This window comes from Puma concolor, chromosome E4, assembly GCF_028749965.1.
Source record: "Puma concolor isolate L17-30 chromosome E4, mPumCon1.1.hap2, whole genome shotgun sequence".
Classification (NCBI taxonomy): domain Eukaryota; kingdom Metazoa; phylum Chordata; class Mammalia; order Carnivora; family Felidae; genus Puma; species Puma concolor.
Window position 1 is genome coordinate 6,755,526 of NC_141683.1, and position 23,856 is coordinate 6,779,381.

At 52.0% G+C, this 23,856-nt stretch overlaps 1 protein-coding gene across 8 annotated transcripts in view; it reads left to right on the forward strand.

The window, feature by feature from the left end:
- Nucleotides 1-23,856, forward strand: part of LOC112864763 (carboxyl-terminal PDZ ligand of neuronal nitric oxide synthase protein) — a 285,246-nt gene that overhangs the window by 223,465 nt on the left and 37,925 nt on the right. For 7 of the 8 annotated variants that reach the window (XM_086693420.1, XM_086693421.1, XM_086693422.1 and 4 more), the window contains one exon: nucleotides 19,007-19,115. In XM_086693420.1, the coding sequence (XP_086549546.1) occupies nucleotides 19,007-19,115 (109 nt within the window). Of the gene's footprint in view, nucleotides 1-7,667; nucleotides 10,359-19,006; nucleotides 19,116-23,856 lie in introns of those variants that run through there. The other variant, XM_086693426.1, reaches the window with a different exon arrangement.

Consider the following 23,856-nt stretch of genomic DNA (forward strand, 5'->3'; position numbering starts at 1 on the left):
GGTGCACACATCCAAGACCTACCTTTTCCTCTGTCCTTCCTCCTCTCTCTTCTCCTCCTCTGGAGGCCACTGTGTGCCCCGTGTAGATGCAGAGAGAGGTAAGGCATAGCCCGGCTCTGCATGGTCCCCAAGGTGACTCCTTTCTGTGACATTTTTCAGGAAGTGTTCAGAGGAATACGCCTGAGGCATAAGTTTTAAAATGGCCACGTAATATATGCTTGCCACTAAGAGTAGTGAAGACTTTTTTTTTTTTTTTAATCTTTATTTATTTTTGAGAGGGTGAGAGAGACACAGAGTGAGAGCAGGGGAGGAACAGAGAGAGAGGGAGACACAGAATCCGAAGCAGGCTCCAGGCTCCCAGCTGTCGGCACGGAGCCCGACGCGGGGCTCGAACCCACGGACCACGAGATCGTGACCTGAGCCAAAGTCGGACGCTTCACCGACTGAGCCACCCAGGCGCCCCGTGAAGATGTCTTACAAAAGGAAGAGTCAAATATTCCTTCATATTCCCTCTAGGAACGTTCCACATGCAAATGTGCCCTCAGATGTTTTTCCAAAACCCAGCGTTGTCCTGGAAGTAGTTCTACGATGAACCTGTTTTTCTCTTGGTAATGTATCAGGACCTTCCTTCCACACCCATGTTTACAGTCCTTCCGTGAGGGCTTTGACTCAGGGTTCCAGGGTGGCCGTTGACAGTAGGGTTTTAGGGAAACACCCCACTCGCAGAGGGACTTGTGTCAGGGAGGCGGACATGGGAGACATTGCCCAGGAGTCAGGATAAAGGGCAGACTGGACACTAGAGCTGACAGCATTTGGAGGCACAGACGGGGGTCAGTCTGTCAGGCTTGGGTCATTCAGACTAGTGACAGTCTGAATAGAGAGTAAATGAAGGAGCACCCTCTTTGGGGGAGGTGCTGGGAGCGGCCCCTCCCATGACCTCAACTTGGCTCTCTGGTAACTTTACCTCTGCTCTTTCCGCTGGCTTTCTGCCTCTGGTGGATCCCCCTTGATTATCAAACTCACTCATGGCAAAAGAATGGAAACTTTCACCATGGTAACTCTAAATACGAAGGCAGGAACCATACATGTTTTGTGCACTGTATCCCTGGTGCCCGGAAGGGTCTTTGTACGTCGTAGGTGCTCCGTAAATGCCACGTGACGAAGCTAGGGCAGGCTCGATCCACTTGTTTGTACTAGAATGTTCATTTCGAAAAGGCCGTTAAGCTTCCTTATTTTCTTGGTGGCCTCATCCTCTGCCCTTCTCCATGGCCTAAAGCACAAAGCTGGCAGACAATGAATAGATCTACTCACAGCAGAAAATTGAAGAGCCTCCAGAATGATCAAAGCTAAACCTTTGGATCAGTCTCTCTGTGCCAGACCTTAGCGGGCATCTTTTACCCTTACGATGGAACATCCAATTAGGCCAACTTTAGAAGACTTCACATCATTAAACGCTGTCTACCGGGAAGGGAATCACCCTGTGGAGGAAGAACCAGAGGAACCGAGAATCCAGGCCTGGTCCCAGTTCTACTTCTAAGTGATTTCTTACTTTGAAATTCCATTCCTGTTTCATTTTCTCCTCCTTACATGCATAAAAGGAATCCATTTGGAATTTGCAAAGCTTTGAAGAGGCCCAGATGGGAGAGTGTATGCAAAGTAAAACCAGCCATCTTGCCCTTGACCCCTTTCCCTGCCAACAGGTAGACACTGGCCCGGGCATCCGTAGGGTGCTGTTGACCTTTTATGTGACACAAATACTTCTGAGAGTCTGGTAAAACTGAATTCTCTCCCTGTAACAATTCATTCATGTGCATGCTTGCAGAATTTTGAGTTTGGGACAATACATGGGCCTCATAGCCCTATGGTTTATTGGTTCCAAGGAGAGACCCTCTGGTGTCAAAAATCATTGTAAGTTATCTTTGAATATTTTGCTTCTCAAGCCAAGAAGGTTTATCATTGGCTGTCCTTCTGTAGGAGGAGGGAGAACAATCTCTAGCTTGCTTAATAATTTAGTGTTTGAATGATTGATGGAGTTTACTTTATCAGCCCAAGAAGCATTTGCATCTTGTTAAGGGAATCATCGTCTTCAAAACAAACCAATCTCGTATCGATCGGTGGGTTTCAGATCACGTAAAGGGAGAGGATTTGCTTAGGAAGAACCTTTATGGTACGCTAGGTGTTTCTGGATTCACGCGGATGTGGGAAACCTGGCGTAGGGTCTGTGTTTGACACTGGGATGTAGGGCCATATGATGGGCCATGGGAAGGACCACTGTGTGGCCAACCTTAACCCCAAAGGCAAGCAAAGATTGCTTTCGGTCTGGAGCGATAGCTCTGGTCTGACCAGCCCTTACTATCACCAGATGGTCTCCAGGATCGTAGAAGGACGCTGTCCCAGCTCATCCCCCAGTGACTGCTTGGGCATTCCGCACTGCACACCAGTCTAGACGCTGTGTTGTCATGCCCTGTCCCTCGGTCCTGGCTGGGAAGCTTTCTGGGTTCCTTTTCGCATCCTGGCACAGTTAGGAAGAGGATGATGACCCACCACTAGGAAGACTATAGCCAGTTGTGAACTGGGCTGCTTTTCTGCTGGCACAGACCTCAGACTGTAGAGATGAGCATGACTGGGGAGACCCAGAGGGTGAGGCGTAGAATTCAGGAACTAGGCTAAGTTGTCGGCAAGTCCCCACACCTTTATTAGGAGACCCTGAGAAGCAGCTTGGAGGACTGACAGCCTTCCCCAGTGGCTGGTGGCAGTCACGGTCAAACCACGATTGAGCGAGTCTTCTGGGTTCAATAACATTTCTGTCAAGTTCTCGAATAAGAATCCCGAGGTATCTTTTAAATACCACACCCACCAGGAACTGTTTCCTGCTTTCAACCCCACCCCCACAGTGGGGATCTCATTTCCGTTTCTTCTTTGTACCCAAGGCTCTGTAGTCCTTAAGTTCAATTTTGTAGCTATTTATCTAATATTTCTTAGTGGGAGCCACATCTTACTCGTCTTTGTCTCCTTGACTGCCGTCTGGCAAATAATTGTGCTCGATGCGTATTTGTTAAATCGAATTGATTTCTTCTTAAGTCTTTGCACAATTCCCAAGAAGTGGGCACATTTATTCTGTAGACTTTTACCTAGGATTGATCGGATGGGTGGATGGACAGTCGAGTCTACCAGCCAACCTAACCTTTGTTGAGCGCCAAATGCTACCCGTCTGTGAAGGTGTTTGGAGACGGTGATAAAAAAATGTTAACCAGAGACCATCAAGAACATATGTTCTAATGGAAGATAATACACAGCACACAGACAACCGTTAAAAAGGCAGCAGTGCAGTCGGGAGCCCTGAGAAGTGAGAGGTCACGTGACCTTGCTCAGCTCTGCTCAAGGAGCAAGCCAAACATGTCTTCCTACTGTGGGACTAACCACGCGGCAAGGCCGCCTTCGAAAATCTACTGCCTCCTTCCTCCAGTTGGCCAAAGATGCCAGCCCTGTCCCCTGTTACTGCTGTACCGTTAGCTCTTTGCTTACAGGACCAATAATCTTTGTCCGTGCAATATCTTGGTCTCTGGCTTTACCTCTTGTCCAATTTGTCGCAGTTTTTACCGATAATTCGTAACTATCAGAGGGTGGATGGGAGAAACGAAACCATACTGAACGGCGAATGTGCTCATCTTGGTTTTAGCACCGGCCTCAGTAAAAGCTTTTTGGGAAGGGAGGAGCAAGAGGGGCCTCAGGAGGTCAGCCCTGATGGATGACATCTGCACGTCAGCTTGTTGTCTTCCAATGGCACTTAATTCATCGTTAGGGGCTCCTGACTGCGGGAAGAGGTGGGGTATTGCTGGTGTATCGCCTTTCAGAGTCAGAGCAGCCGTCCAGGCGGTGGGCCAGTGGTCTGATCTACTCTACCTATATTTACACCCAAACGCGGATCGAAATATCTAGGAGTGTATGGATGTGCACGTGTGGGTGCACATATAAATACAAACATCTATCTTGGTAAGAATTTTTTTTAATTTTTTTTAATGTTTATTTTTGAGAGAGAGAGACAAAGTGTGACGTAGAGAGAGGGAGACACAGAATCCAAAGCAGGCTCCAGGCTCCGAGCTGTCAGCACAGAGCCCGACGCGGGGCTTGAACTCATGAGCCGTGAGACCACGACCTGAGCCGAAGTCGAAGTCAGATGCTTAACCGACTGAGCCACCCAGGCGCCCCTGTTTGTTGTTGTTGTGTTATTTTGTTTGCTTGTTTTTAATACCAAAAACCTAGACCCAAATCTTTCCCAATTGCCTTTGTTCGCTGATGGGAAGGACAAAGCCCTAAGGAAACAATTAAGCTTGTCAGGTGCTTCAGCTGACAAAGAAGAATCTGACAAGCTAAATGCGAGAGAGAAACTGCAAGTGTTCCTAAACCAGGTCCCGGGAGAGCCTCCCGTGTCCCCGGCCAGGCCTCCCACCCTCGCGGCCCCCGTGAATTTCCGGGAGCCCCGTCCCTCGGGCCGTCCGCCCCAGGATGAATGTGTGCATGTCTCTGCTCTACGAAGACGTAGCCGGCTCTTTCTGGCCTCGTCTGGATCCACGTCACATCTCCGAGAGACGTCCTCGCCCTGCAGAAAGAGAGGGAATACAGGTAAAATGCAGGCGGGAGCAGTTAAGTCAGCCTTTGCTCTAACCAGGACACTTGACTTAAAAAAAACCGTACTGAGCCTCTGTCTCAGACAACTCCTACGCGCACGTCAGGACGGCCTTGCCTCTGCCGAGCGGGGGCGAAGCCACCCTACGACAGGAGGGGGCGACAAGCTGGGGCGGGACCGGCCCACCTCTGGCAGCCTCAGAGTCCCGTGTGCACTTGACTCTTCCCCCACTGGCTCTGCACCTGGACCCTGTCTCCTGCCGTCTGGCCTGGATCTCCAGACCTCATTCTCCCTGTATTTCCCCCTGGATCTTGAGGCTATTTCTGTTTTGTTTCTTCCTTTTTAGCCTATAAATAGGCTCAGGTTTTGCCATCTGAAAAGAAAAGCTACTCCCAAAGCCTCCCTTCTTATCTTGTTCTTTCACTGCCAGACTCTTGGGCATGATTGCGCTTTTCCGCATGTATTTCCAAAACCCCACTCGTTTTTCAGCTCCTTATATTTGGGCTTCTGTGCCCCGCGCCAAGATCGCCCCTGCTGAGGTCACCAGGGATGTCTCCATTGCTAATCCGTGGCTCACTCTGCGTCCTCGTCCCCTTTGGTCCCGCCAGAGCACCGAATGCCGTGGACCTTTCCTCCCTCCGGAGACTCTCTCCTCCCGTGCATCCATGGTGGATTCCTGTGTTCCTCTTATTTCCTGGTCTTTTCCTGTTTTTTGGGGTTTTTTGTTTTTTTGTTTTTCGTTTTTTGCTGACTCCCCCTCTTCTGCCTTTAGTTTCAATCAATGCTGTTAACAGGATTCTCAGTGAACCCCGTCCCTTCCTTCTCTGCTTGCTCCGGGGGAATCTCCTATTTCCCACAGCTACTGCCACCCTCTGTCCTGGTGGCTTCTAAGTCTGTGCCTCTCCCCTGATCCCTTGTTCCCATTTGTCTCCTAGGCAGGGCCACCTGAGTGCTCTGGTGGCCCCTCAGGGTTGTTGACATGTGCGGAACCACACCCTTCTTTCCCTGTGCCCTCAGCTGCTCCTGCGTCCTTCGACCTCCTTGACCTCCTTCGTGTTTAGTCCACACCCCCCATCAGCCAAGTCGAACAACTCAGGATCTTCTCCCTCCCCCTCCTTATCCCTGCATCCAGAGAAATGGCTCTGGAATCCACATCCTGCTACCCGTCATCACTGTTGCTGCCTTACATAGACCTTCAGCTTTTCTTGCCTGGACTCGGGGCCAACCAGCCTGGTTGCACAGGATGTGCACTGCATAAGTCCAGGCTGTGTTGATCACCGTGCCCTATGGTTGGCACCTGACTCACCCGGTCTAATTCTCATGACTGTTTGTATGTTTGTGGATGCGAAAAATAAACTCGATGGTTAGGAGACTCCCCCAGTGTCTCACAATGGGAAGCAGCGAAGCAGACATTTGAGTCCACTTCCTTTGACTGGCAGGGCCCCGGTCCAGGTTCTTCCTCTTCCCCCAGACCTTCCATATCGCAGTGGCCTCTTTTTGGCCTCCCTTCTTCTCCTGTCCTCCTGCAGACTCCTTCCCTCCACCACCGTGACTACCAACTACGTCATTCCCATCGGTGCCATGAGCACACAAGGTGACAGCTGGGCTCTGTGCAGCAGGTCCTGACCTCCCTCTGCTCCCGTCTCCTGCTGGTCCCTCGCATGTCCCCTGTTCCTGGTGCCAAAGCAAACCGTGCTGTGTCAGGACTCCGTGCCTTTCTATGTGCAGATTGCCTTCCTCTGTGTCTGATGGGTGGTTTTCCTTTGCTCCTCCAGACCCGCCGCCGGGCCAGGTGCCCACAGAGGCTGGCCTGTGTGGACCATCAGTGGGCTGCCCTCTCCCCGCCTCCATTCACAAGAGCTCCTGCCGGGTGGCACACAGTTCTCTCTCTGGGTCCTGGCAGCCGCCCACTGCCCTGCTCCTCAGGCCTTGGGGCGCCGAGAGCTCCTCGGGCCCCGTGCTGCCCTCAGGTTTCCCTGCACGGTGCCCTCGCCTTTGTAAATAGTCCCTCCCTAAGCTCACCTTGGATGGCTCCAGTGATCTGTTTCCTGCCAGGACCCAGGCTGCAGCGTTCCCCTCCATCATCCCCGCCACCTTGCACATACTCAAGGCGCTGCTCGGACGGCAGACCCCCCCCCCCATGCACCCTTACCGGGAGCAGGCGGGCTCCGTGTCGCACACGTGCCCGGTGCCCTGCTCCACGCCCTGTGCTCGCCCCACTGTCCAGCAAGCACCCCGAGCTCCTCAAGGACAGGCTCTGGACCGGGCTCCGTTCTGCCTCCCGAGACAATGCGGTGTGGGGCCGGGGTTGGAGTGGGTAGAGTGAGACATGTGTTTCTTAGGATGATAAATTAGGCCAAACCACCTCCAAGGCCCTCTGACCCCTCAAGAGCTGCTCTTGGGTAGTGGGGAGACAGACAAGGGCAGGAGAGAGCTTCTGGCCTGCAGCAGGAAGAAAAGAATTCTCAAGCCAGGACCCTTCTTTCTTTACAACCTTCTCACATCCCCCTACCCTCGTACCTGGCTTCCTCAAGCCTCCCAGCCCACCGCTTCCCCAAACTTCCAAAGTGAAAATAGAAGTTGGGGCTCAGTCACTTAAGCGTCCGACTTCAACTCAGGTCATGATCTCACAGTTCATGGGTTGGAGCCCTGCATCAGGCTCTGTGCTGACAGCTCGGAGTCTGGAGCCTGCTTCGGATTCTGTCTCCCTCTCTCTCTGCCCTCTCCCTGCTGGTGCTCTGTCTCTTTATCTCTCAAAAATAAACATTTAAAAAAAAAAAAGTGAAAAGAAAAGAACATTGAAAAGGGATTGGATGTTGAAATGGGATCAAGACTGTGTCAGTCCCCTGCCCCGGCCCGCCAGATCTGTTTGTGGCCTGAAAGTAAAGATACGTGGTCCCTTGCAGTTAAAAAAAAAAAAAAAAAAAAAAAAAAAAAAAAGACACTGAGTCATGACTGAGAGGGAGCTGTCCTAGGATAAATCGTCCCGGGGTGTGTGTGAGAGGTGGGTTGTCAGGTCTGCTCTGGTGGAGAAGCAGGCAGGCAGGTGGCAGCATTCGGGGAAAGAAAAGTACCTGGTCGTGCCAGCCAGGCGCTGTGAGCCCCGGGAAGGGCGGTGGGTGCCCTCTCCTCGTTTCCCGTTGGGCACACGCAGTTCCCATGTGCTGAGCCAGAGGCCTGGGGATGCGGAACTAGAGGGACAGAGGGTGTTAGGGGACGAATCCCAGGAAATTCCAGATGGGTGATTTGAGGACTGCCTTTGGAGAAACTAGGGTGAGCTTCTGACATTTATAGTATCTGAATTCCTGGGTTGGTCTATTTGAAGAAACTTGGGTGGAAGGTGGGCAGTCGGGGATAGCAGAGAAACCGAGCACCCCTCCCCCGAGTGTCCACTGAAATCTGACCCACGTGAGGATGGAGTTTTGGGCAACCATAGAGAGTGTGAAGGCATCGAGGACGTGGAAAGCTAAATGGAAGAGGGAGATTCAGAGTTCCTGGGTGGCATAAATGTCCCCTACCGCCCCCTTCTAGCTGGGTGGAGAGATAATGACAATCTAGTATTCAAATGACATTTGCCAGTTTGTAATCAGCCAAGGAGACGCGCAGGTGACGTAGAAATTAGGAACCTGGTTAAGATTGCTGAGGTTCAGGTTCTGGCTCAGAGACCGGAGCAGGTCAAGTTGTGTCCCTCAAAAAGATGGGTCCAAGTCGTAACCCTTGATACCTGTGATTGTGACCTTATTTGGCAAGAGGGACTTGGCGGATGTAATTAAGATCGCGGATTAGGATGGGTCCCAGATCTCGTGACTGATGCTCTCATAAGAAGCGGGGGTTTGGGAGAAAGAAACACAGAGGACACACAAAGAAGGCGGGCGGCCGTGTGAAGGAGGCAGCGGAAAGCCGGAGAATGCCAGGATCACCGGCAGCCACCGGAAGCCAGGACAGACGCGTGGAACGCATTCTCCCTCGGAGCCTCTGGAAGGAGCTAACCTTGCCAACACCCTGATTTCTACCTCCTGAACGCCCAAACTAAGAGATTAAATCATGGTTGTTTTAAACCATCCCGATGTGGTGATTTATTACAGCCCTGGGAAATGAACACAGATACCTTCTGGCCAGTTCTGCGTGACCTTGAGGAAGTCGGGGAACCCCTCTGTTCCCTCCTCTCTGAAATGGAGACTTTACACGTAAAGTGATTGGAGCACAGCCTGGCACAGGAGGGACGCACCGCAGACTAGCAAGTGCTCTGATCAATTTAGTGAAGTCTTTTGAGCACCTACTAAGTGCCAGGCACTGTGCGTAAATCCTTCCATTTGATTCGCACGACAGTCCTGGGAGCCTCTTATGCCAGTTTGCAGCTGAGGAGACTATCTGTGGCTCCGAGTCGTAAGTGGCTCTGAGTAGCAGAAGGGCCTGCGGCCTCCACTGAGGCTTTGTGGCTCTGTTCTGTTGTTCCAGGAAATCACGGGGGTCTCAAGGTGCACAGGCGAGTGGGGAAGGAAGGGTGTGAACCTCCGATGGACTGTAATTGATGTTCGCATTGGGAAGACCTATGCGTGACTCATCTCTTAACACACAACTCGAACAAGAGAAGTGTTCACGGTTTTGAAAGCAAGGACATCAGTTCTTTGTGGGGAGGGAGAGGAAGACACAGCTTTATAGGGGAGCCCCCCCCCCCCGCTTTCCGCTCTGCTCTCTGGCTCTGGAAGGGGAGCTGCGTCTCTGAGCAGACAGACGTCTTCGGGAAGCCTGAGGATCCCCAGAAGTGTGGGAAGGTTGAGCTGACCCCAGAGGACATGAACACACCGCGTGGGTAAACCCAGCCAACAAACGCGGGAACAGGGGAGACAATTGGCAACCCGTGTGAAGCTTGGCTTTTGCACGCCAACGACAGGTGACGGCTATTTTGGAGAAGTTACCAGCATCAGAGAGAAGTTCGCCTCGAAGCGTGTGGAGGGGTTTTGGCTAAGAGACACTGGCCTGGTTTTTTGCCTGCCTGTCAAGCACTGAACTAGAGGAAATGAGCTTATCGCGGTGCTGGGCATTTAGAAAGTGCTGTGTGATGGTTTGTGGTCGACTCGAGCAAAGCAGGGGAGATTTTCGGGGACGGAAGAAAGAATTTAACAGCTGTGAAATTAACACATCCATTAACTGCTGAGACGGGCCGCAAGGGCGCCTTAACTCGACTTTCCAAAGAGCAATGCGTATGTGCCTGACTCTCACTGCATTTTAGAACTCAGTTGATTGCTCATTTCTTACCCCAGGTACACCGTAGATCATACTAATCACTTAGACATTCGTATACTTTAATTCCTTGAAGAAACCTTAGAAATCCGCTCCGATGTTTGCAAATCTCTGCCTGCGGTTGAGTACATGGGCTAGATGGCTCTCGAGGTCTCTCCTGGACCGGGAACCTCCGGCTTCCTCCAGACCGCGCTGTCGGGGCTCAGGTCTGTGAAGATGGCCCAGCAGGGCGACACTCAGAGCGTGGACGCACCTAGGGCGGATGTGATGTAAGCAGATCAGTTCCCCGAAGAACTGTGGCACCGTTTTGTGAGCTCATCACCGTCCCTTCGCGCCAGATGGCGGCCTGAGGAAACGTCTGAGGGAGGCAGTCCTCACGTCAAGAACGGCTAACATGAGGGATGAAAAAGACAGAAACTGAAGTAACTTCTAATAAAAGAAAACCAACTGAAGGGATAGAGTCCTGGAAATCCAGCGAGAGGAAAAGGTAATCAGACCAAAGCGGTGAGAAGAGAGAAATGATCACCATGAACGTCAGATTTATCTAAAGATTACATTAGAAATGAGAGGCCTGGGCGGGGGCACCCGGGTGGCTCCGTGGATTGAGCGTCTGACTTGGGCTCAGGGCATGATCTCACGGTTCATGAGTTCGAGCCCCACGTCGGGCTCTGTGCTGACAGCTGGGAGCCTGGAGCCTGCTTCGGACTCGGTGTCTCCCTCTCCCGCCCCCTCTGCCCCTCCTCCGCTCGCACTCTGTCTCTCTCTCTCTCTCAAAAATAAGCATTTAAAAAAGAAAGAAAGAAGAGGCCTGGAAAAAGTGTGGCGACCAGGGACGGGAGCTTGGAAGCGTGTGAGTGCCGCGGGGCCGGGCGGGCAGAGGGGGACATGCCAGTACTCGGGTAAGAGGCAGGGGCTGGAGGGGGGCACTCACTGCCCTGGATTCTCATGTGGTCCCATCAGCAAAGCGTTGGGGGGCTCTCTCCAAACTACCGTCTCTTCTCAAACTCCCCCCCAGGCCCTCGGAGGATGGCGCACTGGTTTGGGCGTGGGCGGCTGGGCTGCTTGGGGGAATCTTACTCCCGTGGGCAGGGGTCAGGCTGGCTTTTCCCGGGACCGTCTCTCCACGCGGCTGGTGTGACGCAGCAGGACGATTCTGTTTTCTGTCCTCTGCTCTTTTCACGTCGTGCTTGGTCCTTTTCCAGAGGTTTTTGCCTTGGGGCACCCCACTGGGGTGCCTGGCTGGGTCAGTCAGTAGAGCATGCGGCTCTTGATCTCGGGGTTGTAGGTTCAAGCCCCATATTGGGTGTGGAGATTACTTAAAAAAAAATCTTAAAAAGAGAAGCAGACGGGGATGACCCCAGTGGATTCTGTCTCTGCCATCCGTACGTCACTTGGTAGCTTTGTAGTCAAGTTCATTTCCCTTTGTCCTTTTGGGGTGTCTTTGGGGTTAGGAATGCCCAGACTTGGGGGACCTCAAGAGAAAAACCTATGCTGCTTTCCAGCTGGAGATCCCCTCCCCCATACACACACCCCAAGAGATGATGATATTGGGGAACGGTGACGATTTCTCTTTGCTCTCCCATTTGCACCTTCACGGTCTAAAAGTATTTGTACAGCACCTTATGGTTGCAGAAGATCTGCCCGTGCCCTGTCTCACCCACTCTCAGGATTTGCCCATCCCACAACTTGACAACCACTCGGAAAGATATTTGTGTGCTCATTTCAAGGCTTAGGAGAGAAGGAAAAAATTGTGCCCCGGGCTCCATGCCGGGTCTAGACCCTCTGCCCTGGGGTTCTGTGCTGTTGTTCTGTGGCAGGCCCCAGGCCGGCTAGTGAGACCCACCCGGCAGGCCTCCCCTCCTGTAAGCAGGAGGAGGTGTGGGGGCCCTTGGGGAGGAAGGGGGCTCCGCGTCTGTGGGTCTCAGATGAGGGGGAGCATCGACATAGACTCAGGAAGCCCTACTCTTGACTTTTTGCATTCCCTGTAGCTAGTAGGCTCCAAAGTCAGCAGGCGCAGTCCCCATGGAGATGAGGGCAGCGGGCACAGCATTAGCACCTGGGGGCGCGGCCACGTCATTTCTTAGAGGCCATGATATTCAGAGAAGGTGGTGACAGTAAGCCAGAGACTGAGTGGCCGTAAGGGACGAGCACTTGAAGACAGAAGGGCGACATAAGTGATTCCAGTTGGTCCCAAAAAGGCAAGGCCATGAAGGAAAATCATGTGGCTACCCAGATTTTTATATAGCATTCCTTAAAAAGTACACAGTGTGGTAGGCAGGGAGCGGCCATTGCTGAGAGCGCTGAACGTCTGGGTGCGGCGAGCCCTTGGAAAAGGCTGAGGATGAGAGAAAAGGCTCAGGGGACCGTGGCACACGATGAGGGGAGGCTCCCAAGCCTCAGTGTACATCCCCACCTTTCCTCTTCCCGTCTTCGAACACAATTACAATGAAGAGGTCTCCACACATTGAAACACCAGAGGGGAAACCTTACAGGTCACTTGGTCCCATCCTAACACACGGAGGGGAGGAGCGAGTGGGGACGGGGCAGGAGTCAGAGAACAACAGTGAAAGGGGAAATACCCGTATATTAAAGTCATGGCTGCAGTGAAAATATCAGAGGTAAACGTTCGTTTGTTTGTTTTTAAGGAGGCTCCTCACTCTACGCGAAGCCCAACATGGGGCTTGAACTCATGACTCTGAGATCAAGACCTGAGCTGAGATCAACAGTCTGATGCTTAACGGGCTGAGTCACCCAGGCATCCCCCCACCCCCATTCCATTTTTCTAACTCTTTTTTTTTTTTCCTTCAGTGGAGAACTATCTGATCTTCAAACTAGGAACTCTAGAACTTAAAAAAAATAGAACGTTTAAAAACCATGAAGAAAAAGGTGTCCCTCCTGGGGCGCCTGGGTGGCTCAGTTGGTTAAGCGTCCTCCTTCGGCTCAGGTCACGATCTCAGGGTTGGTGAGTTCGAGCCCCGCGTCGGGCTCTGTGCTGACAGCTCAGAGCCTGGAGCCTGCTTCGGATTCTGGGTCTCCCTCTCTCTCTGCCTCTCCCCTGCTCACGCTCTGACTCTGTCTTTCAATAATAAATAAATGTTAAAAAGAAAAAAAAAAAGGCGTCCCTCCTTTAAGTGTGTCTGCGCCTCGGGGTCCTAATGAATGAGTCTGTACATTCGTGGGTCATAGATGTGAGAAGATGACCAGGGTAAGAACATCCCACTTTGTAGAAAGGGGAGAAGTGTGGGTCCAGGGACTACACACTAGTGAACTTGTAGAAGAGATCACAAAGCAGAAGCAGCAGCGAGAGGCTGTAACCAAATAAAAAGCCACCCTTGGAGACGCTTTGCTAGAAATTCCATTCTGGGGCGTGGAAAATAGTTCTCCAAGTGCGCTCGGTGATGTTCACATCCCTTCAGGAACGTGACTCAGCTCTGTGAACTGCTTGGGGAGCGGTCCCGGAAGGCACAAAGGTGCACAGGGAAGAGGGAGGTCCTCCTTACCGGGCAAGCACATGTGTTGGGCGTTGTGTTAAATGTGGGGATGTGTTTTTCTCATCCCTCATCCCGTGAAGAGATTATTACTTTCCCTGTTCAGGAAGGAAAGGGTTGTGTCGACTGAGCCCTTTGCCGGAGGTGAACAGCTGGGAGGTTGGAAACGCTAAGGCTTGAACCCAGATCTTTCTGCCCCCGCGGCCCCCAGGGCAGGCCTGCCTGAGCAGTGAGGGATGAAAATGCGCCCTTTCAAGCACTGTTGAGAGAAGAGGTAGCTCCCGGGTGTTCAAGAGGTTGCCCTTTGGAGGAAAGACGGGCCTGGTCTCTAAGGCCCCACGGCGGGGAGCCAGGGCAGTGGTGTGGAAGTGACGGGAGCCGGGAGCCGGTCGCCGGTCCTGTTTGCTAACCGCTTGCTGTAGGCTCCTCTCGCTGCAGGCATTTGCTCTGTAAACCCGGGGGGGTGAGGTGCAGCCCTGCGATCAAACCTGCTTCGCTGGCGAAGAACCACGGGGAGATCATGCCCGGATATCACCCACTAGCGAGTGGCAGAGTCTGGGCCTAAAATCAGGTCCGTCCCACACCAGGGCCAGCATTTTCAACCAGTCCCCTCCGCTCTATTCCTGGTAGTAGATTTCTTTCTCTCTCTCTCGCTCTTTTTTTAAATTTTATTTTAGAGCACACAAGCGGGGGAGAGGGACAGAGGGGGAGAAAGAATCTTTATTTATTTATTTTTTAACATTCATTTTTGAGAGAGAGAGAGAGAGTGAGAGAGACAGAGTGCAAGCGGGGGAGGGGCAGAGAGACAAGGAGACACAGAATCGGAAGCAGGCTCCAGGCTCCGAGCTGTCGGCACAGAGCCCAACGCGGGGCTCGAACTCATGAACTGCAAGATCATGACCTGAGCCAAAGTCGGACACTTAAGTGACTGAGCCACCCGGGTGCCCCGAGAGAGAATCTTAAGTAGACTCCACACTCAGCACAGAGCCCAGTGCAGGATTCGATCATGATCTGAGCCAATATCGAGAGTCAGCCGCTCAGCCGCTCAGGCATCCTGTTGGTCGATTTCCAACCTGTGTGAAAATTCCCAAGTGATGAGAAGCTCCCAAAAAGAGACTATTCCGTCAGGGAGCGAATTGCCCGTTGCCGACAAATCCTGAGTGGCAGGACCCTGGGTTGGAACCAGGCCTGACGACCACACAGGTGTCTTTCTATGTTTGATTTTTTTTCTCCTGTGATCTTAAGAGGAACAAGTTTACTTTAGATTCATAGTCAAAGAGAAGGGGGGTTATTGATGGTGGGTCTGGCGGTTCTTTATCACTCCATCCGCCTGAGCTCCCGGATAAGCTCCCAATCCAGTTTGTCCACGGTACTTTTTATGTTTCAGTCATTTATCATAAGTTTATGGGTATAACAATCTGTAGAAAAGTTTATCGCTGTGGCTTGATACCATAACAGTTCCAGTAGGAGGTGAAAATTCTGATTCTGTGTGTATCTGAAAATAAACAGAAATTCAAAGGGGGAAGGAACAAAACCTCACAAAACCTTAGCACTCGTTGTTACAGTATGCAGACTCTGATATCCTGCCCTTGGCGATTACACTGAAAGTTGAGAAAATTGACGTACTTTTTTGGGAAGTACTTTTTTTGGAGGTACGTTTTGGAAGCAGGATCAAAACTGCCCCAGACTTCTCCCCCGCCCCCAACACACGCCAAGGTATAGAGAAATAAGAGTTCGTGGAATATGTTTCTAGATCCGGAATTTTGGACCTGCGGCGTTACGTGGCGAACGAGGTCGCACGTGCCCCTCGATTGTGTCGGCAGATGCTTTTCTGAGTTCTAACTAGCTGACGTTTTGGTTCGCCAGAGGTGGTTCTGTTTGCAACGGTACGTTAAGTTTCTGCACTCAGACGTCACAGAACCCTCTCCAGAGAGCTCCAGTCCGCAGAGACTGCCTCCCCACACAGGCTGTCCTCACGGTTTCTGGAAAGGGGCTTTGTCCGTCAAGGGAAAGGTAACCTGTGTTTCCCGCCGTTCCTGGCCGCCGTCCCCGTCTGTGTCCTGTTGGCATGCCTCTCCACACTCATATCGCCTTCTCAGCTTTAGATCTACTTCTCTGTCCTTAGGGCATTCCGTAATAATTAAAAACTCAGAAATGGAAGGAGTTTTATGTAGGACACAGCTGAACCGACCGACTTTCCTTCCAGCGGACGGGGAGCGAATCACCAGACAGACTACGTCGTGGGTGCTCGTTAATGGCAGCATGGATGCTTCTCTCCCTCCTCAGCTGGCATTAGGAACTTTCTTTTTTTTTTTTTTTTTAATTTTTTTTTCCCAACGTTTTTATTTATTTTTGGGACAGAGAGAGACAGAGCATGAATGGGGGAGGGGCAGAGAGAGAGGGAGGCACAGAATCGGAAACAGGCTCCAGGCTCTGAGCCATCAGCCCAGAGCCTGACGCGGGGCTCGAACTCACGGACCGCGAGATCGTGACCTGGCTGAAGTCAGACGCTCAACCGACTGCGCCACCCAGGCGCCCCAAGGGAACTTTCTATGTGCCAGTTGCCACGCTGGCACGGGGGCCACCAGGATGTAGTCCTTTTTCCTTTAAGGAGCTCGAGCCTAAATAGCATCGTGTGACAGATGTGCTGTGGTAGCGGTGAGCCCAAGAGGGTTCAGCAGCCCAATGATATTTGGGGGGCGGGGTGGGCAGGAAGGTGTCTCTGAACCAAGTCTTGAAGGATGCCAAGGGTGTCACCGCAGTGGCAACGGCAGGTGGGTGTACATGACTAGTTCCGGAGGGCTATGTAGGTCAGGGCTCTGGAGAGAGAGAAGACCAGGAAGGTGGATACTCCATGCTGAGGGGATCGGACTTTATTCTGAGGGAAGTCGGAAACCTTTGAGTGGTTTTTAGAGGGAAATAATGAGATGTGTTTCCGATTATCCCAGTTTGCTAGCTGTGTAGAGAATGGTTTGGCCATAGGTGAGCTAGGAAGCAGAGAGAGACACTAGATGGGTTGCAAAAATCCAGGTGAGGGGCGCCTGGCTGGCTCAGTCGGTAGAACGTCCGACTTCGGCTCAGGCCGTGACCTCAAAGCTTGTGAGTTTGAGCCCCGCGTCGGGCTCTGTGCTGACAGCCTGGAGCCTGCTTCGGATTCTGTGTCTCCCTCTGTCTCTGCCCCTAACCCACTCACATTCTGTCTCTGTCTCTCTCAAAAATAAAAATACACATTAAGAAAAAATTTTTTTGTTTAAAAACCCAGGTGAGAAAGAAGGATCTGTGAACTAAGGCAGTACCGTAGAGACGAAGGAGATACATTCCTAAGCCGTATTGAGGAGACGGGCTACAAAGAACTTGGTCATGAGCAACAGATAATGGAGAACAAGGAAGGGGGTCAAGGGTGTGGTGCAGGCTTCTGGCTTCAGTGGATCCAGTCTTCCTCATCAAGATGGTTCCCGGGAGAAGGAAAGTATCGATGCTGGGAGAATTGCGAGGATGATGATTAATTCGGTGGGGGGGCACGATAAATTTGAGGAGCTTTGAGATGTTCAAGAGAGAGGTCTGTGGGGACACCCGGTTGGCTCAGTTGGTTAAGCGTCTGACTCTTGGTCTTGGCTTGGGTCATGATCTCACGGTTTGTGGGATTGTGCCCCACGACGGGCTCTGTACTGACAGGGAGGCGCCTGCTTGGGATTCTCTCTCTCTCTGCCTCTCTGCAGCTTGTGTGCACTCTCTCTCTCTCTCAAGTGACTAAAACTTTAAACAATAAGAAAAGGAGGGGATTTCTAGGATTGCCAGGTGGGCCTGGGTTTCAGGCGGAAGGTGCTGAGTTACAGAAGTCGGTTGACCACTCTCTTTCTCGGAAGCCGCGTTAAACATCGGCACGTCTAGTCTGTGCCATTCACACTGGGTGGACACGCGAGATGTACTGACTTGACTTCTAGCACAGTGAGCAGAGGAGTGGCTCCCCAAGGTGAACTTGGCGCTCTTGCCAGGATTGTTCGTCTCCGTATCCACTTTTCTTCTGAGCGCCCCTCCCGGGCTTCTTGGAGTCCTTGGCGAGAATCTCGGTAAAAAGGCCGTTGAGAGACCGTATCAGTGAGAAGTACAAAGGCACTTTGCCCATTATTTCATCTTCCAGGTAAGCCCATGAGGTATAAAGAACGAATGGGCCCGTTTTACATGTAACGGCCTCTGAGGGTTACGTGGCTTTTGCCTCATAAGTGGTGAAGTTGAGGGTACGACTCTAAATCCTGTTCTCTATCTGCCAAGTACTCGGCCCTGACATACACCAGAACGGATGGACTTGTTAAATCCTTGGATGGGAGTTGTTACTGAGGAAGAGGTGTTTTATGGCAATGATGCGGCCCTGGAAGCGTTTGTCTGGAGCGATCCTCTCCTTGGATCTCCCAAGATGGGTGCCACTGATGTACCCCGTCTGCTTCCCTCCCCTGCCCCATGCCAGCAGCGCTGGGACCCGGCGGGCCGGGTGGCACCCTGTCCAGGCCCGCTGTGGCCTCAGCCATCACGGCCTTGCTTATGACTTTCCCCGGCTTCCCCTCTGCCTCCCCTCTGGCGCCCGGCACCCAGAGAGATCCTTCCGTTCAGAGCGTCGGGGAGTCAGTCCTCCGCTCAGAAGCCTCCAGTGGTTTTTCACCTCACCTGGAAAGCAAGCTCCACCCTTCAGGGCACCCCCCCCCCTGCCCAACACCCTGCCATGTTCTGGCCTCTGGCTGCTTGGATGACCCTGTCAGCACATCCCTCCACTTGAGCCACACTGACCTCTGGCCATTCCCTGAACACTTCTAGCACCTTCTGAATGCCACTGGGCTTTCGTATTTGCCGTTCCCACTTCCTGCACCGCATTTGCCCCGGTGGTTCCCTCACACCCAGGCCTCTGGCTCTCCGTGGCGCCTTCGTGCTGGCCCTGCGGCCTCCCTGGCTAAAACAGCAGCCCCCGCCGCGCTCTGTCCCTTACTCTGCCCGTTTTTCCTCAGAGCACTCGGTTTCTGTTTCATTGTGGAGATCTGTACATGAGGTCTGAGAGTTTAGGGCGTCCTGCCGCCTTTATGTATCTGGGCTGGGATAGCGCCCGGCCCACAGTGTGCATGCTGGTTGGGCGGGGGGGGGGGGGGAACAGCAGAGTGAACACACGGAGGCCGTGGGGGTGAGGTCACTACCCAGAGAGGACGGGAGGTGAGGTCACTACCACTGAGGGACTTAACGGTAACGAGACTGAGCGTCTTCGTCTCTGCAGGCGTGGCCGACATTGCCGGCTCCCAAGTCTCCTCGTTGGGAGACAACTAGGAACAGGTATCCGGAAACTTGCCCCCGTTTCCGTGGGTTAGATGCAGGTTGATTGCTCTGATGAGGATGGCAACAATTTTTGTCCCTCTAGCACACAAGTTACCAGCACAGATTTGCGGCCTGGTGACAGCGTGGGGTCCGTCCCCTACCCATGCCCGCTCTTCTAGATGTGGAGGTCCCCCAGCGTCGTGTCACTGTTTCACCAGTGTCCTGGTGAAAGTGCCACCTGCATTGTGGCTCTGGTAGGAAGAAGCCAGCGTGTCCTTGAACACAGGTTCCCTGGTTGGGGGTTTGACCCTAATGCCACCTTCAGTGCGTTTTTCTGTTGCTCTCTCTGTAGGATCTTCTACGTCTCTCATGATTCCCAAGACCTGAAGATCTTCAGCTATATCGCCCGAGATGGTGCCAGCAATATCTTCAGGTGTAACGTCTTTAAATCCAAGAAGAAGGTAAATGAGCAGTCATCGGTCATTGTTTTTGTTTTCCTCTGACGGAACCAGAGGAGTCCCCCCACCGTTGGCCACTGTTGAGAGGCAAGAACTGACGTGGCTGTTTGCATGCGCAGCACAGGGGAGCCATCTGAGCAGTCCGTCAGTGCTCCTGCGTAACGAGATTCTTTCGTTTTATCTGAGTTTTGTCCTCTGACATGGAGACAGCCGGGAAGAGCTCGGCCACTGGATGAGGGCTCTGGATCGGGACAGGTAGATAGCACCAGGAGTGATGCTCCCCTCGGTGTGCGGCGGGAAAGAGGCATGGCCGTTTATTTACGTGACTTTTCACCATAATTCTGTGTGTCGGTCAGGGGCCTATAAATCACGACATGCGGAATCTAGTTTAGACTTTCTGTGGGAAGCTGGTTGTCCTGGGCAATTATTTTGGTGTGGTAACCTTGATGCTTGAGTAAATGCAGCTTTGGCCATTCGGGAGATGCTTTTCCTGTCATTTCTCCAGGAATTTAACACACAAAACTGGTGTTGGAAACCCGGGGTTTAGTCCCCGCTCTGCTGGAAGCCCGAGAGATGTTATGTGGGTCTCGGCTTCCTTGTCTATAAAGTGAGGAGAGACAAAATCAGAGTTTCCTAAAATGTCTCCTGTAAAATACTTACCGTCCAAAACGTTTCGTGTTAAAAATATCCTCTTTGAATTTGTTGGGAAGCCCTAAAGTTCGAGAGAAGCCCTTGAACTCTGTTTAACCCAGCATTTCTCAAACTGATTCAGCCATGGAATCATGTTTCTTCCAAGTGATCCGTCTAATATCCTGGGAACTATTTTTTCTGCAGGGTCAAGATTTGCTAACATGTGTCCCATCCCCTACCCTGGCTCTACCTCGAAAATTCTACTTTGCTGATTTTGCCTCTTCCTCTAAGGATTGGCGGTGCCCTTGGCCTCCTGTTCCCAGGGTTTTTCATGCAAACCATGGAATTTGGATGGAGAGAGCTAGAACTGAAAGGTGGAAAGAAAACGTGCAAGTTGCCAGGCTTCCCTTCTAGAAGATGGTACGGTTGAGCCGAAAGTGTGTAAATGGGCCTAAGGCGAGCTGCCCGTTGAAGAACTGATAGGAAGAAGAGGAGGGTGAGGGAGAGAAAGAAAAGCCGGAAGGGCTGCAGACAGGCATGTAGGGCTTGGGAGGGTGAGCGGCTCTTGTGCAGCTTTGAGGTGCAGGGCGTCTGGGAAATGAATGTGTTCCCGGGACTTATGAATCGGATCGACGGTAATGTTCTTTGACGGGTGCAACTAAAGACTGGAATCCCCATGTAATTCATTTTGAGTGTTCAGCTGTGCATCTGACTTCAGCTCTGTCCAGAGACTGGACCGCGTGGACCTTGGAATTTATTAGAGCTACACATGGCACGTGATAATTTTCCAAGCGCTTTAATGTCTAAGCTTACCTGATCCTTATAAAACCAATGCGAAGAAGTTAAGACTGGTACTTCGATTTCGCAGATGAGTAAATTGACGCTCAGAGAGATCAGATGCCTTGCCCACGGTCCCGGGAATAGGCACCGGCTAGAGGCAGGGAGACGTGCAGACAGCATGAATTTTGAGCCAGAGACCTAGGCAAGGGCTGTCATTATATTTGCTTTGCTGTCAGAGCTAGCATAGCGATGCGAACACAGTGGGGTGGCCCCGTCCTTCTGCCAAAACCTGAGTCTGAGAGCGGTGCCCACTGGAACTTTGAGCTTGAAGTAAAGCACGGAATTAAGTTCTTACCATCCAGAGACCAGGGAGTGGTCACCCGGCTCCCTATCTCTCCCACTTTTTCCGTGTCTCCTAGCCCTCGGGGCTCATTCTGAAAATGCCACGTCCCGTTCGCCCGCACCTACTGAGCCTGTAACTCTGGGTAGGGTGGATTCTCAGGCCCTTTGCTGGCCTGCAGCCACGTCACTGAAAGAATGGTTTCCAGACAGCCTGGCCTGTGAGCCCCACTGCTGCCGAACTATGGGCAGAAGGGCCAGCTTCCCAGCCAGTAAGGAGGAGGGAGTTGTGCAGGAAAGCAAGCAGACTTGAGGAGGGAGGGGGCCGTGCCTGCAAGGTTTTGCACATTTATCCCAGGTAGCCTCTGGAGATGGTGATGTGCTGTTTTGTAACACTTCTGGTCTAGGGAGACCATAGTTAGCTTGGGAAAGAGTTTTAATTGGCGAGTCATAGGAATACTTATGAAGTGAGGGGGGTAAGACCGTATACCCGGAGGAAATGTGTTGCAGGGATGTTTCTGGATTGTTGGGGGTCAATAGGGAGATCTCTGGACTGGCAGCCAGCAGGCCTGGATGCTCTCGTGTCGATCACAGTGTAGAAACCTCAGATGAGCTCCTCGCTCTGTCAGGGCTTTGGGTATTGCCGTTCAGATCACGCCATGGCCCCTGTGTGTGTCCCCATGGCCCGTTCCCCATGACAGGCCCCCGGTGTGCTTGTCGCCGTTCCCTTATAGTTCACCCAGGGGAGCAGATTCACCTCTTCTGTCGTTTGAGAATATGGGTCTGGTGTCTCCGCTTTCCTGGTGGAGGCCCCTGTGCCTCCCCGCTGGCACGGCCACAGTTCTGTATCTGTGGCTCTTCACACGGGTCGCTCACGCATGAAGCCAGTGTGGTTCCCCTCTTGGGCTTTCCTCGCGAGCTAGGTAGCAAAAGATTGCAGGAAGGTAACATACCACCAGCTGCTAGTCATCTAGGTCTTGGGTTACCCAGGTTCTAGCTTTCTACGAAGTCAAGCCTCATGGGAAGTCATCTAGTTTGGTTACCTGCTATGTGCCTGTGACTCTTTTTTTTTTTTTAATTTTTTTTAATGTTTATTCATTTCTGAGAGAGAAAGAGAGAGCGTGAGCATGGGGAGGGGAAGAGAGAGAGAGAGAGAGAGAGAGAGAGAGAAAGAGAGACACAGAATCCGAAGCAGGCCCCAGTTTCTGAGCTGTCAGCACAGAGCCCAATGTGGGGCTTGAACGTGTGAACCGCGAGATCACGACCTGAGTCGAAGTTGGATGCTCCACCGACTGAGCTGCCCAGGGGCCCCTGCGCCTGTGACTCTTTGTGTGAGTTCTCCTTTCATTCCTATGGCAGGTATGTAAAGATAGGTACTTTTTCTGGGAAAACAGAAGCTTAAGAGACATAAGTCACAGTAAGTAGAACTGAACCCAGAGAGTCTGGCCCTGGAGCCCACATCCTATTTTCCATCAGGAAGTCACGTGATAGGGCGTAGCCTTGTTCCCCAGGACCTATTTGTGATGAGAACCTACAGCACTTGTCACTTGGGAACGAAGAGCTCCTTCGCTCTGAATGACCCGAGTCGCTCTGACCTAGATTTTCCCTTCTTCCCTCACTGTCTTTGGTCAGTACTGACTCCATTTGCATAACTGAGGAAGGAAAGGGTCCAGGGAAGTAGGTTGCCATGGGTGCCACAGCTCAGCAGTGCCACTGAGACTAGAACTGGGCTTCCTGCCTCCCAGAGCTTTGGCCGCTGAACTCTGTTACATGAAACTCACAAAAGGAACATGAGCCTTTGGACCTGAGCTTCTCCAGCCATCAAGCCAGCTGAAAGGCATCTCAGGAATGCAGGTTGTCACGTGTGAAGCGATATGATCTTCAGGAACAAGTTCTGTGTGACTGGGAAGGATTGCCAGGATTGTTAGAATGTGTCTGTGGATGGGGTGACCATCCCAGCATCATTCAGACTACTGTTAGAAAGGAAGGTGGAGAGAGGGTCTTTTCCTCACCCAGAGCATCCAGGGGAGACGTTTCCCAAAACTACAGCATTCTGCGCCACCACCCCCCCCCCCCACCGCCCCGTCCGCCCAACCTGGGGGGTATAATGATAGTATTCATTTGCAAGACCTCTTGCCTCTTGCGCGGTCTCTTGACCTCTCCTGTGGAGAGGACATTGCCCTGCTGTCATTTTTTCCCGGCCCAGGAGAAAGAGGCTGTCGGCCCTGATTAAGTGTGACTGGACTTATTAGTGCAAGAGTGTGTGAAGTGTTGGTGATTAACGAGAGCTGCAGGAATCTCCCCGCTGTCTTCACGGGGCAGCTCCTTGAAATCATTTGCCTGGAATCACAGCTCAATTGGTTTGGTTAGGAGAAATTACTTCCTCCTGTAATGCTGTCCCCATCAGATTAGGGGCCACAGCTGAGAAGTTGCACCGTCCTCGAATGCTTGAAATGGATTTTGAATGATGATGACGACGGTCCCATGTGAAAGAATAAGTCGCTTGCCTGGCCAGGTTTAGGGTATGAAGGAGAGACAGGTCCTAACCTTAGAGAAAGAGCCTAGCTTTGTATCTTAAGAGTTGGGTCAGATGGGGTTGGGAAGTCAAAATAGAGAAATCACAGATCTCAGCACTCGTCTGGTCCAAACCTCTCTGTTGATGGATGAGGAAATCGGGGCCTGGAAAGGTGAATTTACTTGCTCGTGGTCACCCAGGTGGTTATTGGCAGTGCTAAAGTTATAACCCGGCCTTCTTTTCTCCGTGGTACTGAGGTTCATGGAAGAAGTTCATAGCAGAGTACAAGGAAGAAGCCAGCAGTCTACTGGAAATTTTAAGATCCCCTATCTCCTGTCAATGTTGAAAGTCCTACCCACTTTGAAGCTAAACTTTCCCCAAAGCGAGCAATATTCTCGTGTCCAAGGCATTGCCTCAATCAAACTCGAGGATCAAGGCTATTACATAACGTGTTGGACGGTAACCTAACCCATCTCAGAG